Source organism: Syngnathus leptorhynchus, chromosome 5, assembly GCF_054491065.1.
Source record: "Syngnathus leptorhynchus isolate UIUO chromosome 5, UIUO_Slep, whole genome shotgun sequence".
Taxonomy (NCBI): Eukaryota; Metazoa; Chordata; class Actinopteri; order Syngnathiformes; family Syngnathidae; genus Syngnathus; species Syngnathus leptorhynchus.
The window spans coordinates 4,260,509-4,276,072 of NC_141199.1; the positions used below are offsets into that span (position 1 = coordinate 4,260,509).

Consider the following 15,564-nt stretch of genomic DNA (forward strand, 5'->3'; position numbering starts at 1 on the left):
AATCCAAAGTCAGACTTTGTTCGAACATTGCTGTACCTAAAGTAACGAACAAATTCTCTACTTGCAAGTGCTTAAAGGGCATACTGTCTCCCATGTGGTTCTTGCAAAATAAGTTAGAGTGGGAACATCTCTAACAAAGTCAATAACTACTCCAAATTGTCCCAACATTTACGTGTAGATAAAGTACATACTAAATAGAAAACCACATTAATTATCATTATGTTGCAAATCTGTAATTTGCAGTCAATGTGTTCTACTTTGCCAAAATCCAACACAAGGGGTTGAATGGACCGCTGGACAGGCTGGTTTTGGCTGCTGGCTGTACGTTTGACACCCCTCCTTTTGAAAGGAATTTTTTAAATTAACAATTAAAATTTACATTTAGTATCAGAGTGTTCAAGCTTTTTCCTAAAAAGGTTCTCCCGTAGGAATGTCTCCAATGTTCTAATTGTGACCCGTTAGTGATTCTTGACCATACACCAAAACTAAGGGCCTACATTCATTGCTTTTTGCTGTCGCTAAAGAGGTAAAATCTACAATAATAATTTAAAAAAAGAAAAAAAAATGTTCCAACAGTAACATGACTTCATTGGTCTAAAGTCAAGCAAGATATTTTCAATTCGATACACAAAATTCTTAGTGGTCAAAAATCTTTCTTCTAAAATCTGTATAATAATAATATTCATTCATTCATTTTCTGAACCGCTTAGTCCCCACGGGGGTCACGGGCGTGCTGGAGCCTATCCCAGCCGTCATCGGGCAGTAGGCGGGGGACACCCTGAACTGGTTGCCAACCAATCGCAGGGCACACAGAGACGAACAACCATTTGCACTCACACCTAGGGACAATTTGGAGTGCTCAATCGGCCTATCAAGCATGTTTTTGGGATGTGGGAGGAAACCGGAGTGCCCGGAGAAAACCCATGCGGACACGGGGAGAACATGCAAACTCCACACAGGGAGGGCTGGAGGTGGAATCGAACCCGCACCCTCCTAACTGTGAGCCGGACGTGCTACCCACTGCACCACCGAGCCGCCCCATAATAATAATAATAATAATAATAATAATAATAATAATAATTAAAAGAAGTAGAAAAATAATGACTCACCTCCATGTGTGTAACTAATCCAGGACTAACACTGACTGGTCCAAACCCCATACTGTTCTCCCAGATATTGCGTGAGTTCATCTTAAGAGCGACGAGGGAGAAATGAATAAATATTGAAAAAAACAAAAAAAAAAAAACATGACCATCACCATATAGACAAAAAAACAAGCTGCTGCAAAGACATGTTTGTAGATATTAAAGACTAACATGGCTGACCTGGTAGTTAGTATGAATTGTTTTCTTCTCTTGAGCTTTAAACAGTGTGTAGGAAGGTAAAACAAGTTTAAGTAAAGTTTAAAATGACAGAAGAGCAATGTATTTGTATATTCATATTTTGATGGCAGTGTTGGCAACATAATTTTGAAATAAGGATGTCTCAATTATTGGGGCTGATGATGTGATTTTGAGCTGATCTGGTATTGCTTGACAAGATGACATTTATTTTTTGAACATTTAAAGGGTACAAACTACAAAGCCACACAATAATCCAAATGTGCACATATATGTATTACAAAATAGAACAGTAATAGCTTATTTTTAGACAACACGCCATTACGTTTCAGGTTGTTTTTTTTAGCAATATATCGTATTGGCCCGAATATAAGACAGTGTTTTTTGCATTGAAATAAGACTGAAAAAGTGGGGGTCGTCTTACATTCGGGGTCTACACTAGTTGAAGCTGAAGCAATCATTTTAAGTAATGTTCTGGCAGTATGTTACCCAAATAAAACATGTTTTGTTTGCTTAGTCACACACTCATGCATGCAGGTGAATCACTGTTACAAATTCAGCAAGTAAGTGGAGATCTTCACTGAGCCACAACAATTTGCCCAATAATGAGTACGATTGAAAACTAACCTGGCCAATGGAACCTGGTGCAGAACGAAGTAAATGTTGCTGCTGTTGGTAGGTGAGTATTGGTGGATGGCCTGGAGTGGTGCAAGAAAATATTTCAGGTCATAGAATGAAACTACATTTTACAAGACTAACATCGTACCACGTTCCATACATTCAATTGTGTGACAATGGTGTTGAGAACACATACTTGTATGCTTGTTTTTACTTCTCACCTGAGGTGGAGGACCCAGGAGGCTGTTGATGCTGAAGGGGCTGTTGGTGGGGATGAGGTGAATGTGAAATGGGGGAAGGTTGGTGCAAAACCCTGGGCCTCAGGTCATGGCCCAACCTTTGGTTTTTGATAAAAACAGGCCTCTCTGCTGCTCCGACTCCAGCAATAGCAGGGTCAGCTTCCAGGACAAGTCTTGCCAATGACTCAGCCAAGTGACCTTCCCTTCTTCCATCTTCCACATCTGGTAGCAAATGGCAACAAGAATATGCAGGGTTTTGGTCCAGCTTATTGCTTACACACAGTGCTTCAAAAAATATTCATTTCTCTTGAACTTCATCACATTGTGACCTTACAATCACAAACCTAAATGTATTTTGTTGAGATTGCATGTGACAGACCAACTCAAAGAAACAAATTGTGAAGTGAAGCAAAAATGACATGTGTGCATTTGTATTGGGTCCCCTGTACTCTGAGAGCCCCAGACATACTTCAGTGCCGTTGATTTCCTCCAGAAAACTTTTCTGTTTGTCTTCATCGCTGCAAGGTTTAATATAGTTTCAGATTTTTAATTAGCTTTTATTTCATTTTGAGTTTTGTTTTTAAATGTAGTTTCAAGGGAAGGTAAAGCGATCCAACATTGGCACTTATGTGATAGGACTTTATTAAAAATTATGTCAGTATCGCAATTCTCCGCTGGAAAGAACGAAATCTGAAGAGATTTAACAGTATTTTGGAGCACAATAGTGTGGACTTACTGCTGTCCACTTTTTTGTGCAGAACCTGTTTGATTTGACATAGCTACGTCACAGAAGGAAGCGATCACAATTTCCCCATTGGAAATCATTCTACAGACTAGCGCTTAAATGTCCAAAAACAGCTATGGATTGGCACCAAAATTGACATGGACAGCTCCACTTATGACTACTTCAACATATTAAAAGGATTAGCCTCTCCATGGCTGATTTAAGAGAAATGAGCAGCCTCTCTGCAGCTGAAGTGCACTGTCACGCCTGTCTATTTCCTTTCACCAATCACCAACATACGCAAATACGACGCATTCTGAGAAATTGTTAAGGGTTCATTTGACTTATTTCAATTTCAAATTCAATTGATTATATAAAGACATATGAATAATTCAGCTTACATTAAGTCTCTCAAAATTGGATAGACAGGCTTGACAAAGCACTTCCGCTGCAGAGAGGCTGCTCATTTCATCAACCAAGACATGGAAGGGAGGGTGCTTGGCCCAATGAATGGATGAAATAAATGCTAACTTTTTTAATTCTCCTGATAAAAAGAGAATAGTGAAAAGTTAATTAGTGAAAAATTAACTATCTTCACTTTTGTGTCCCTTTAAAGTACAAAATGCATCAACAATAAGCAGGATGTCAGAGAAAAATTCCGTATTTGGTGATTTCTATACCCAGATTTCAAGCTGTAATTGATTGTGAAGGATTTCCAAGCAAGTATTGAAAAGTCCTAGTCTAACTTACATTTGTTAGTTGGTCCCATTACCTTTGATTTCTTAAAAGTGGGAGCCAAATATACCGTATTTTTCGGACTATAAGTCGAATTTTTTTTCATACTTTGGGTGGGTGGGGCGACTTGTACTCAGGAGCGACTTGTATGTGTAATTATTTACAAATTTTTACTTGATCATTAACACATTACTTCCGAGTAAAGTTGATCACTTCACTTGTTATTTTCACTTTAAAACGCATGAGGGCGCACTATGGCTGTGGAATAATTGGAGCCTCACTGACAATGAGTTCTATTCACTGACTTCCAGAGTCAGGAGATTTAATGATTTGGAGTGACACAGATGGTTCGATAAACTTGTTATTGATGTTATAGTTATTTGATATATACTTTAAAGTAGCAACGTCTATGTTGTTAAACTTCATTTGTTTCCGATTGCCTAGCAAGGCAGTGAAGGCAGTGGATTTAATAATTTGGAGTGACATGGATGTTTTGATAAAATTGTTGCTTATATTATTATTTGATATATACCGTGTTTATCGGACTATAAATCGCGTTTTTTTTCATAGTTTGGGTGGGGGAGGGGGGCGACTTATGCTCAGGAGTGACTTTTTTCCTCAAATTTTTAAAATTAAAAAATCCGCTATATAGTGAAACCGCGATAAAAGAACCGCGATGTAGCAAGGGATTACTGTCATTTGAACTGCAAGTGACGTCAGCGGTGCGGCGGTTGTTTACATAAAGAACAAAGGATTTGATCACGGGATGACGAAGGGCCCCACGTTTGAAGGATTTAATGATTTGGAGTGACAAGGTTTGAAAAACTTGTTATTTGTGTTATAGTTATTTGATATATTTTATTTTGTGTTGCAACTTGTATGTTTTTATCGTTACAGTTCAGTAGTTGTTGGCTCGTTGAACTCTTGTTTTGTTAAATAAAGAGCCGTTTACCAAACCCACGTCTTTCCTGATACTTTGTTAACGCTACAATATAGTTATATACTAGATCTGTGCGGCGCACGCGCGGGTTGTTGACATAAAGGACGAGGAATTTGATCGATGGATTTAATGATTTGGAGTGACACAGATGGTTACATAATATTGTTGTTATATGATAGTTATTTGATATCAAAGTCAAAAAAGTCAAAGTCCGCTTTATTGTCAATTTCTTTACATGTTAAGACACAAAGAGATCGAAATTACGTTTCCCACCGTCCCACAGTGACTAGACACAGTACACAACACTTACAATCAAATAGCACAAAGAGTAAAAACGAACAGACAAGAGCAATGAATAAGTAATAAGCAAATAACCCAAATAAATGAAAAATAAATAAATAAATAGACAAATAAGAGCAGCAAAATGGAGCAAGAGTGCTAATAGCAGACAGCCAGACCATAGCGCAAAAGAACAGGACGTTATGCAGCCGAGGGTGGAGGGGGGAGGGAATTCAGGATCCTGACAGCTTGGTGTATGAAGCTGTTTTTGAGTCTGGTGGTGCGGGAGCGCAGGCATCTGTACCTCTTCCCAGAGGGGAGAAGTTCAAACAAAGAGTGAGCGGGGTGACTCACATCACACACAATCGCAGTCGCCTTGCGGGTGAGACGGGAGGCGTAAACTTCCTTCAGGGAGGGGAGTGGAGCCCCGATGATCTTACTACCAGTGTTCACTATGCGCTGCAGGGCCTTCATGTTGTACTCAGAGCAGCCACCACCCCACACAGCGATACAACTGGAGAGGACGCTCTCAACGGTGCCACGGTAGAATGTGGTCATGATGGCGGGAGGAGCACTTGCTCGCCTGAGTTTCCGCAGAAAGTACAGCAGCATTGGTGGTCCAGGAGAGGTCCTCTCTGATGTGCACCCCCAGGAATCTGGTGCTGCTCACTCTCTCCACCACAGCAAATCGTCGGTCAGCGGCAGGTGGTGGGTGTGACCCTTCCGGAAGTCAATGACAATCTCCTTGGTCTTGTTGACGTTCAGCAGAAGGTTGTTGTCCCTGCACCACGCGGCCAAAAGGTTGACCTCCAATCTGTATTGAGTCTCGTCGCTACCGGTGATCAGATCCACCACAGTCGTGTCGTCAGCATATTTCAGCACGCGGTTATGGCTGTAGGTCGCAGTGGAGTCATGCGTCAGCAGGGTGAAGAGCAGCGGACTGAGCACGCAACCTTGAGGGGCCACCGTGCTCAGCGTGATGCTGCCGGAGACATTGTCGCCAACACGTACTACCTGAGGCCACTGACAGAGGAAGTCCAGGAGCCAGTTGCAAAGGGAGGTACTGAGGCCCAGCTTGTCGAGTTTGCAAATGAGACGCTGTGGAACAATGGTGTTGAATGCAGAACTGAAGTCCACGAACAGCAATCTCACATACGAGTCCCTGTTCTCCAGGTGGGTGAGGGCAGAGTGGAGGGCAGAGCAGACAGCATCCTCAGAGGACTGATTGCTTCGGAAGGCAAACTGGAAGGGATCTACGGTGGGGGGAAGAACAGATCTGACGTGCGCCAAGACAAGCCGCTCAAAGCACTTCATGACGATAGGGGTCAGTGCCACAGGGCGGTAGTCATTGAAGCAGGAAGGAGCAGGATTTTTTGGCACAGGTATGATGGTGGCAGCCTTAAAGCATGACGGGACGATGGCCTGCTGCCGGGAAATGTTAAAGATGTCCGTGAAGGCCCGCCGCCTTACAGGTGTTGATAGCAGCAAGCGTCCTCCTCACGCTAACGGCAGAGAGGCACAGGGGCTGCTCGTCCGGAGGGGGAGGGGTCTTCAGTGGGCAAGTGTCGTTCTGAGCGTTGAAGCGAGCAAAGAAGCGGTTCAGTTCATTGAGCAGAGGGACGTCGCCCTCACAGCTCTGCGGCGCGGGCTTGTAGTCCGTGATGGTCTGTATGCCTCGCCACAGGCCCCGAGCATCCCTGCTATCTTTGAAGTGGGCAGTAATCTTGGAAGAGAATGACTTTTTCGCATCCTTGATGCCCCGGGACAGTTTCGCCCTTGCTGATCTCACGCCCGCTACATCCCTAGCCCTGTAGGCTTTGTCTCTGGCCCTCAGCAGCCCGAGGACAGCCCCTGTCAGCCATGGAGTCCAGTTAGCCCGAGTGACGACGTACTTTGTGAGGGTCACATCATCAATGCACTTAGCAATGTACGAGGTCACAGAGTCAGCATACTCCTCAATGTCTGTCTGATTGTTGCAAGCGGCTGCACGCTTAAACATTTCCCAGTCTGTAGTGCCAAAGCAGTCTCGAAGAGCATCAGAGGCCCCCTCAGGCCACACTCTAACTCGCTTGCGAACCGGCCTGGAAGTTCTCACTCTGTCTGTACGTGGGCGTAAGCAGAACGGTGACGTGGTCAGAAAGTCCGATGTGGGGGAGGGGGATGGCCTTGAAAGCTCCTTTATGAGCAGTGTAGACCAGGTCCAGGAAGCTGTCACCACGTGTTGGAAAATTAACATGCTGGTGAAGCTTTGGAAAGACAGACTTCAGGTCAGCATGATTAAAATCACCAGCAAAGATGATGAAACCGTCAGGGTGCGCCGTCTGCTGATCACTGACAGCCTGATACAGTTCACTAAGGGCCGTGATACTGTCACTTCCAACGTTGGAAGGCGGGATGTAGACCGCGACATACTATATACTTTATATATCGTTATATGGGTCTGTGGAATAATTAGAAATGCAACTCACGACGAGTCCGACGTCAGCGGCGCATACGCGGCATTGTTGACATAAAGGACGATCGATGGATTTAATGAATTGGAGTGACACAGATGGTTTGATAAACGTGTTAATTATGTAATAGTTATTTGAATAACTCTGAATGTTACGTCAGGCCCGTTCTCAGCTCCTCGTTTGTGTATATGTCACGTTAGCATACCATATCGTTTAGCCTGTTTGTTGCTCGTTCACGTCTGTTCTTGGTGTTGGATTTTGACAAATAAATTTGCCCCAAAAGTGCGACTTATACTCCGGTGCGACTTATATACGTTCTTTTCTCGTTATTGTGCATTTTATGGCTGGTGTGACTTTTACTCCGGAGCGACTTTTAGTCCGAAAAATACCTACACTGTTCACCACTTTCGAATGTAACTACTCTAACATTAAAGCTGAAAGGCTGTAGTTAAAGCACACCTTGCATGCCTTAGGGTGCGACTATGTGATCCATGTTGCAGACACATTGGCAAACAAATTTGAAAGAAAATTTGAAAAGAAATTTGAAAATTCACAATGACTTGCAGAAATAGTTATCTCACAAAAGATAACATTGTTGGGTAATTTCAAATTTCATGGGTGAGCAAGCACAAAAATTAAATATCCATAATTTGTCTCCTTTATGGTCAATTATAATACAATCTATTTCAGGATTTAACAAGTTATAGTTGTTGATTAATGTCTTCAAACTTTACATTTAAAAAGTAAGATTTATAGATCAATTTGAGATTTAGTTTAAATGAACCGATTAAGGTGTGCGCTTATTTCTACAGAGGTTTTCTTTTTGACCATTTCAGTGCATATGTTTCCTTTGTTATCACTAACCTGGTTGGTTTATACCAGAGGAAGAGGAGTGGCAGGGTAAAGAGAAGGGTGAGGGAAATGGAAAATCGCCCGCTTCAGATGTGACATGGGTGGACGATGAATCCTCCTCAGCTGCTCCTGAATTTGATTCATTTTTCACGCTCACTCCAATTCCAAGCCCCTCTCCGAGTTCATCTCGCTCATCAAGCTCAGCCAGGCGTTTATGTTCTTCTTGCCAATCATCATCTGGATGAAGAGAGAAGTAAAATTTGTTGTTTTTTCACAGACACTCCTTTTGCATTTAAAAAATAAAATAAAATCTTATTTGTAAATATTAGCATAATTTACAGAAAAAATTCTTATTTGTAAATATTACCATAATTTACGGAAAACATAGAACACTTGGTCAGATAGTCCAGCTCATCTTGGGCGATCCCAAGGCATTCCCAGGCCATCTGAGAGACATACCATAATTTTCTGACTATAAATCGCGTTTTTTTTCATAGTCTGGGTGGGTGGGGGGGCGACTTATACTCAGGAGCAACTTGTATGCGAGTTTTTTCAAAAATTTTCAAAATTCAAAAATCCGCGATGTAGTGAAACCGCGATAAACAAACCGCAATGTAGCAAGGGATTACTGTTATTTGAACTGCAAGTGACGTCACCGATGCCACGCGGCAGTTGTTTACATAAAGGACAAAGGATTTGATCACGGGATGACGAAGATGGCGAAGGGGCCCACGTTTGAAGAATTTAATGATTTGGAGACATATATGTAGTTATTTGATATATTTTATTTTGTGTAGCAACTTGTACATGTTTTTATCATTACAGTTCAGTAGTTGTTGGCTCGTTGAACTCTTGTTTTGTTAAATAAAGAGCCGTTTAACATACCCACGTCTTTCCTGGTACTTTGAAAACGCTACAATATAGTTACCGTAATTTTTGGACTATAAGTCGCTCCGGAGTATAAATCGCACCAGCCATAAAATGCACAATAGAGTGAGAAAAAAAAAAAAACATATATAAGTCGCACCGGAGTATAAGTCACACTTTTGGGGCATATTTATTTGTCAAAATCCAACACCATGAATAGACATGACACAGATGGTTTGATAATATTGTTGTAATATGATAGTTATTTGAAATATACTTTATATATCGTTATATGGGTCTGTGGAATAATTAGAAATGGAACTTAGAACGGGTCCAACGTCAGCATATGCGGCATTGTTTACATAAAGGACGATCGATTGATTTAATGAATTGGAGTGACACAGATGGTTTTATAAACGTGTTATTTATGTAATAGTTATTAGAATAACTCTGAATGTTACGTCAGGGCCGTCCTCAGCTCCTTATTTGTGTATATGTCACGTTAGCATACTGTATCGTTTAGCCTGTTGTTGCTGGTTCATGTCTGTTTTTGGTGTTGGATTTTGACAAATAAATTTGCCCCAAAATTGCGACTTATACTACGTTGCGACTTATAAGTTTTTTTTCACTCTATTGTGCATTTTATGGCTGGTGGCAGATTTATACTCTGGAGCAATTTATAGTCCGAAAATTACGGTAATTTCTCCAGTGTGTTCCCCTGGGTCATCCCTGGGGTCTCCTGCAAAACCTCACCAGGGAGGCACTCAGGAGGCATCCTAATCAGAGGCCAGCTCATCTGGCTTCTCTCAATATGGAGGAGCAGCAGTTAGACTCTGAGTCCCTCCAGGATGACCGAGCTTCTCACCCTATCTCTAAGGGAAAGCCCACACACCCTGCGGAGGACACCAATTTCGTCGTTCTTTCAGTCACAGCCCATAGCTCATCAACATAGGTGAGAGTAGATTGATCGGTAAATCAAGACCACTACAGACTGCTACAGCATCACACCATTCGCTGCACCGAGCCGCCTGACAATCTCCTGCTCCAGCATTAAGAAGCCAACAGCACTGTATCACCTGCTAAATGCCAAAACGTGATCCTGAGGTCACCCAACAAAATCCCCTCAACACCTCAGCCGCGCCTTGCTATTCTGTTCATAAAAGTTATGAACAGAATCGGTTGAGTTCAGCCCTTACCAGAAACAAATCCAAACGTACTGCTGGCAATGCGGACCAAGTCCACGACACACATGTAGACTGTTTGGGCGAAATCCTATCCCCCCTCGGGGATCCTGCTGAAAGTGTAGAGCTGGTCCACTGTTCCACGGCCACGATAAAACTTCCTCCTGAATCCGAGATTCGACCTCTCGACGGACCCTCCTCTCCAGCACCCCTAAATAAACCTTACCGGGTAAGCTGAGGAATGTGATTCCTCTATAGTTGGACCAAACCCCACCGTCTGCCAATCTAGAGACACTGTCCCCAATGTACAAGTGATGATTTTGGCATGTGGGCAATCTTGGTAAAATATTTCATCATCAACACCTCCAACTCAACTAAGATGATATGAAGAGGGTGGAACTGGACAGTCGAACTGTGACATGTTTACCAATTTCACTGGTCGGACATGAAAATAATTTGTGTGAATCGATCAATAGCATGAAGCCATCCATCCATCCGTTTTTTTAACTGCTTTTATTCACAAGGGTGGCTAGTCGGCAAAAAGTTATGATCACATTTGAAGCTGCAAGGACCAAAGCATTGCAAAAAATGAAGTGGTTGATAATCCGGAAAGTACGGGACATTTTCAGGAGATGTCAGCAACTGATGTACAACACAGCATAACTAACCTATTGCCCCAGCCCCAAAGGTGTCATCATTAAACTGGTCAATTTCATCTTCGTCTTCTTCTACTAGTCCGTCATCTTCTTCCTCCAACGTACAGTCTTCATCCAGGGACTGGAATAAAAAAATAAGATAAAATGTGAAGAAATTGCAATTAGATTTTGAAAAGACGTTTGAAACTGAAAATTTGGTGTAAAATGGTTTGATGTTATACTTTTAGAAAAATATCTCAATATGCAGGTTGTGCACCGCACAGACACCAGTGGACAAATGCATGGACACTGTAATGAATTCTGTTCTTGCAGAATTACCCACAGTTTCCTTTTTGAAAGAATAGTGAGAGGTGCCTTGTCCCTTTTTAGTTGGTAAAGATGCTAGGGACAATATTATCATTGTTTAAATGTAGGTGCATCCCAATGCCAGATTAGCATTGACTACAGGGTGCTCCAGTTCCACTCACACAAGGCTGTATATGAAGCCTCCTACCTGAACATAAAGAGACGACAACACAAATGCAATTGTTGGGTTTATAGCACAGGATATGAGGCCTGTTAATGTTGTGGAGAGTACAAGTATAGAGCGGGCACTGCGCTGTAGCAAGTTCAATTAATCTAGAGATAACGGACGTTTTTTTTCCTCCCCAATGAACAATCGGACGGTTGAAAAATTGGACGACTGAAAGTTGACCAAGACTTTTGCGGGTTGACTACAATCCTAATCACGACACAGTAACACGATTTTGGCAGCAAGAGATATGAACTGTACGCGTGTGTATCTCTGTAAGGAATTTTGACCAGAGGTGGACAATGAGAAGTCAGATGAAGCTGAAAAGTATTTCTGGAAAATGAGAAGACAGACGAAGCTGAAAAGTATAACTTTAAGGTGTTACTCAACAGTGCTTTTTTAATGTCTCCAAAACAAAATGATGGGGTCTATTTTTTTTTTAAATATTTCATGTGTTTTTTTAAGCATAATATTTATTAGAACAACCATAATTGCAAATTATGCTAATTGCCTGTAATTGCGATATATTTCAAATGATGTTAAACTGTTAATAACACAATGTTGTCACTGCATTAGACATAGTGTGACTAAAAAGCATAATTATTCCAAGATGTACATGTTTATTTATAACAGAAAAGCACGATAACAAAAACGTATGCTTTTCTTTTCAAGGCTCCACCTAGCCGAAGTAGCTTTTGTGTAGCTTAGCTACTTTTATCAATTTATTAGCTAGCTACAGTTCTCAGCTGGGTAGCATTGAGCTAACTTTAAGTTCAAGATGGAAATGTGGGATACTTATTTGTTTCAACATGAAAGCAGTCGTGAGTATTAATGTTAACACACAAATTGTCAATGATACGACTATATTGAGAGAACTATTGGTTAGAAAATTGGGTTTAAAATGACTGAGCTCGATTTCCTTGTGTAAAACGTAGCATCACAAGCCACGTCCAGGGTGTGTGTCCAATGTTTCACTAACACGTCAATGCATCCCGATTGCATGAGCACGATGTACAAACATCTAAGACCGTGAGAATCAACGCATTCTGTTGGGTTCTCTGTCATGGGTGAGTAACAAACAGGTCAACCCATTAGCAACAATCAAGCTAATCCTGACGTTAACTTGCATCACGCACGACCTAGAATTTCAATCTTAAACGTAACCGACTACGTCCAGTTTCGGCAACCATTAGAGATAACAATGACTCGCAGAGGTGGGGTAACCGTATGATTTAGGGCTAAAGACGATGTGAGCCTCCGCGGTCTGGAGGCAAACGGTGCCGCGTCGCTCTTTCTTTAGCGGCTCATTACGGCAGGATATGGGCTGCTTCATAGGCCTCCAATGGGGCAGAATCTAAACGTAACTCACCTCCAAACTGGTGTTGCTTTTTGAAATGTCAACTATTTTCCGAAACGCGGTATTTAAAATTCGAGGTAAAACACTCACCTGAAATCGAAACATCTATCCGTAAATTTTAGGCTAGGTAGGCGTATCAACGGCGAAACGATGCGCGAGTGACGCATTCGTTACGTTCACGTGAACGTGCGTTTGGATATGACGTGAACGCGCACGCATTCGGACCCACGAGAGTACCTCCAGTCCTCTTCGCTGTAATCTTGACTCAGTCGCCAGTCTACTGAATTGATTTGCTGATTGGCCTTCACTGGAGCATTTTTAAAGCAATATCCCTTCCAAAATAATTAACTGTGTATTATTATAAATGAAAGAAAGTCATGTAAAGTTAGTAAAGGTTAACTTCGGGAATGCACATTTTGGTTCCTTGGGGGTAAAACATCCATCCATCCATTTTCTGAACCGCTTTGTCCCCACGGGGGTCGCGGGCGTCCTGGAGCCTATCCCAGCGATCAACGGGCAGCAGGCGGGGGACACCCTGAACCGGTTGCCAGCCAATCGCAGGGCACACAGAGACGAACAACCATCCGCTCTCGCACTCATACCTAGAGACAATGTAGAGTCTTCAATCGGCCTACCAAGCATGTTTTGGGGATGTGGGAGGAAACCGGAGTGCCCGGAGAAAACCCACGCGGACACGGGGAGAACATGCAAACTTCACACAGGGAGTCCCGGAGGCGGAATCAAACCCGCACCCACCTAACTGTGAGGCGGACGTGCTACCCAGTGCTCCACCGAGCCGCCGGGGTGGGGGGTGTAAAACAATGCTGCTAAATAAGTAAGTAAGTAAGTAAGTAAGTAAGTAAATAAGTAAATAACATACATACATACATACATACATACATACATACATACATACATACATACATACATACATACATACATACATACATACATACATACATACTGAAGGAATGAGGTCGAAATACAAAAAACCCTGCCTAGCTACAAAAACAGATATGTTCAAACCTCATTGAATAAAGTACACAAGTTGACAAGTATGTTCACATCTTAAATCAATAAAAGAAACATTTCAAGCATATAATTCTACCTGCACACCAAACCAATAAAGGAGACATAACTAGACATTTTTTATATATGGTAATGACATGCGTTTTTATAACTTCATGATCTGATGTGTATTTCTGTGCTCTTTGAAATAACAAATGTTTGTTGATATATTGCCTGAATAGCATAATGACCCTTACGGAACTATTTAATGCATGCTTGATGTTATTCTAAATCACAGACACTGCTCAAGGTGTATAAGAATGTTCTGTACTTGATTAAATCTTATGTTTTTTTTCTTAGAGTCCTGTTCTCCATAATTAATAATTCAATCCGCCCCCGTGACTCCCTCCCCCCACACTTCTACTCTACTGGTCACTGTAACACCCTGATGTCCTTCAACAATAAAATAGCCACTATCCACCAACAACTAACCTCTAACATGTCAAGCTGTTCATCTTCTTTCCTTCCTCATTCCACCCCCACCTCTCTTTCCTGCTTCCAACATCCCTCTGCTGCTGACCTATCTAAACTCGTTCAAAATTTAAAGCCATCTACATGTCAACTTGACCCTCTGCCTTCTCCCCTGGTCTTCGCTTCCCTCTCCTCTCAGCTCCTCTTGATTACTGCCATCAATCCTTCCCTCACCTCTGGGTCTGGACCTCTATCTTTCAAATCTGCTACAGTCACACCAACTCTTAAAAATCCTGGCTTAGACCCCAATATCCTCAGTAATTTCCGTCCCATTTCCACCTTCCATTTCTCTCCAAAATTCTCAAAAAAATCGTTGCATCACAGATCCACCTCACTAATAATAATCTATACGAACAGTTCCAGTCCGGTTTTCGCCCTCGACACAGTACAGAAACAGTCCTTATTAAAATCACCAATGATCTCCTGATTGCAGCTGACTCTGGTCTCATATCCATACTCATTCTTTTTGATTTAAGTGCAGCTTTCGACACCATCTCTCACTCCATCCTCGTTGCTGGTTCATGTCTGTTCTTGATGTTGGGTTTTGACAAATAAATTTGCCCCAAACGTGCGACTTATACTCCGGTGCGACTTATATATATATTTTTTTCACTTTATTGTGCATTTTATGGCTAATGCCACCTATATTCCGGAGCGACTTTTAGTCCGAAAAATACGGTATTTTATGTTTTACTGGGAGATGGCAGCAGACCCGTGTGCTTCAGAAACACACGTCAAGATTGCTCTATTTCTGCACACACAGCGATCAAAATTGTGATCAGGGGTCAGAGTGAACGCCTCGCTGCACGACCTTTGTGTTGCCCTTTCTGGCCCAGCTTTAAAATGGGGACCGTAGCAAAGAAAATGGAAATGGGCAGAGGGCCTTGGTTTCCAGGACAAGTAGAAATTGGCAGTTTTTTTTCAGTGAAATACAAAACAACTTTGTCTGCCTAGTTTGCTAAATGACTGCATCGTTTCAAGAAATTTCATTTCGAGAGGCACTACCAGACGAAACATGTAGGCCATGACAGGTAGACTGGTAATGAACACTGAAAATCTAAAGCTAATGGAAGCTGACTGGCCTGCGACCCTTGTGAGGATAAGTGGTTTAGATAATGGATGGATGGAAGCTGAATGGTAAGGCCCTACACGTTCACCTCATCAAATCTGGCCCTCTTTGCAAAATGTTTGGACCCTTCCCCCTTCTCTGACATACAGAAAGTGTGATCACTACCCATTGACACATCTTTGTATATTTAAATGAGGTTTCCCT

At 42.1% G+C, this 15,564-nt stretch overlaps 1 protein-coding gene across 1 annotated transcript in view; it reads right to left on the bottom strand.

Annotated features, from left to right (window-relative positions):
* patl1 (PAT1 homolog 1, processing body mRNA decay factor) overlaps positions 1 to 13,015 on the bottom strand; it is a 45,483-nt gene extending 32,468 nt beyond the window's left edge. The window contains exons 1-6 of the mRNA XM_085912452.1: positions 12,843 to 13,015; positions 10,897 to 11,005; positions 8,193 to 8,417; positions 2,180 to 2,419; positions 1,968 to 2,038; positions 1,110 to 1,190 (exon numbers count right to left, since the gene is read on the bottom strand). Of these exons, the coding sequence (XP_085768578.1) occupies positions 1,110 to 1,190; positions 1,968 to 2,038; positions 2,180 to 2,419; positions 8,193 to 8,417; positions 10,897 to 11,005; positions 12,843 to 12,857 (741 nt within the window). The 5' untranslated portion in view covers positions 12,858 to 13,015. The remainder of the gene's footprint in view (positions 1 to 1,109; positions 1,191 to 1,967; positions 2,039 to 2,179; positions 2,420 to 8,192; positions 8,418 to 10,896; positions 11,006 to 12,842) is intronic.
* Positions 13,016 to 15,564: the final 2,549 nt, after the last annotated feature.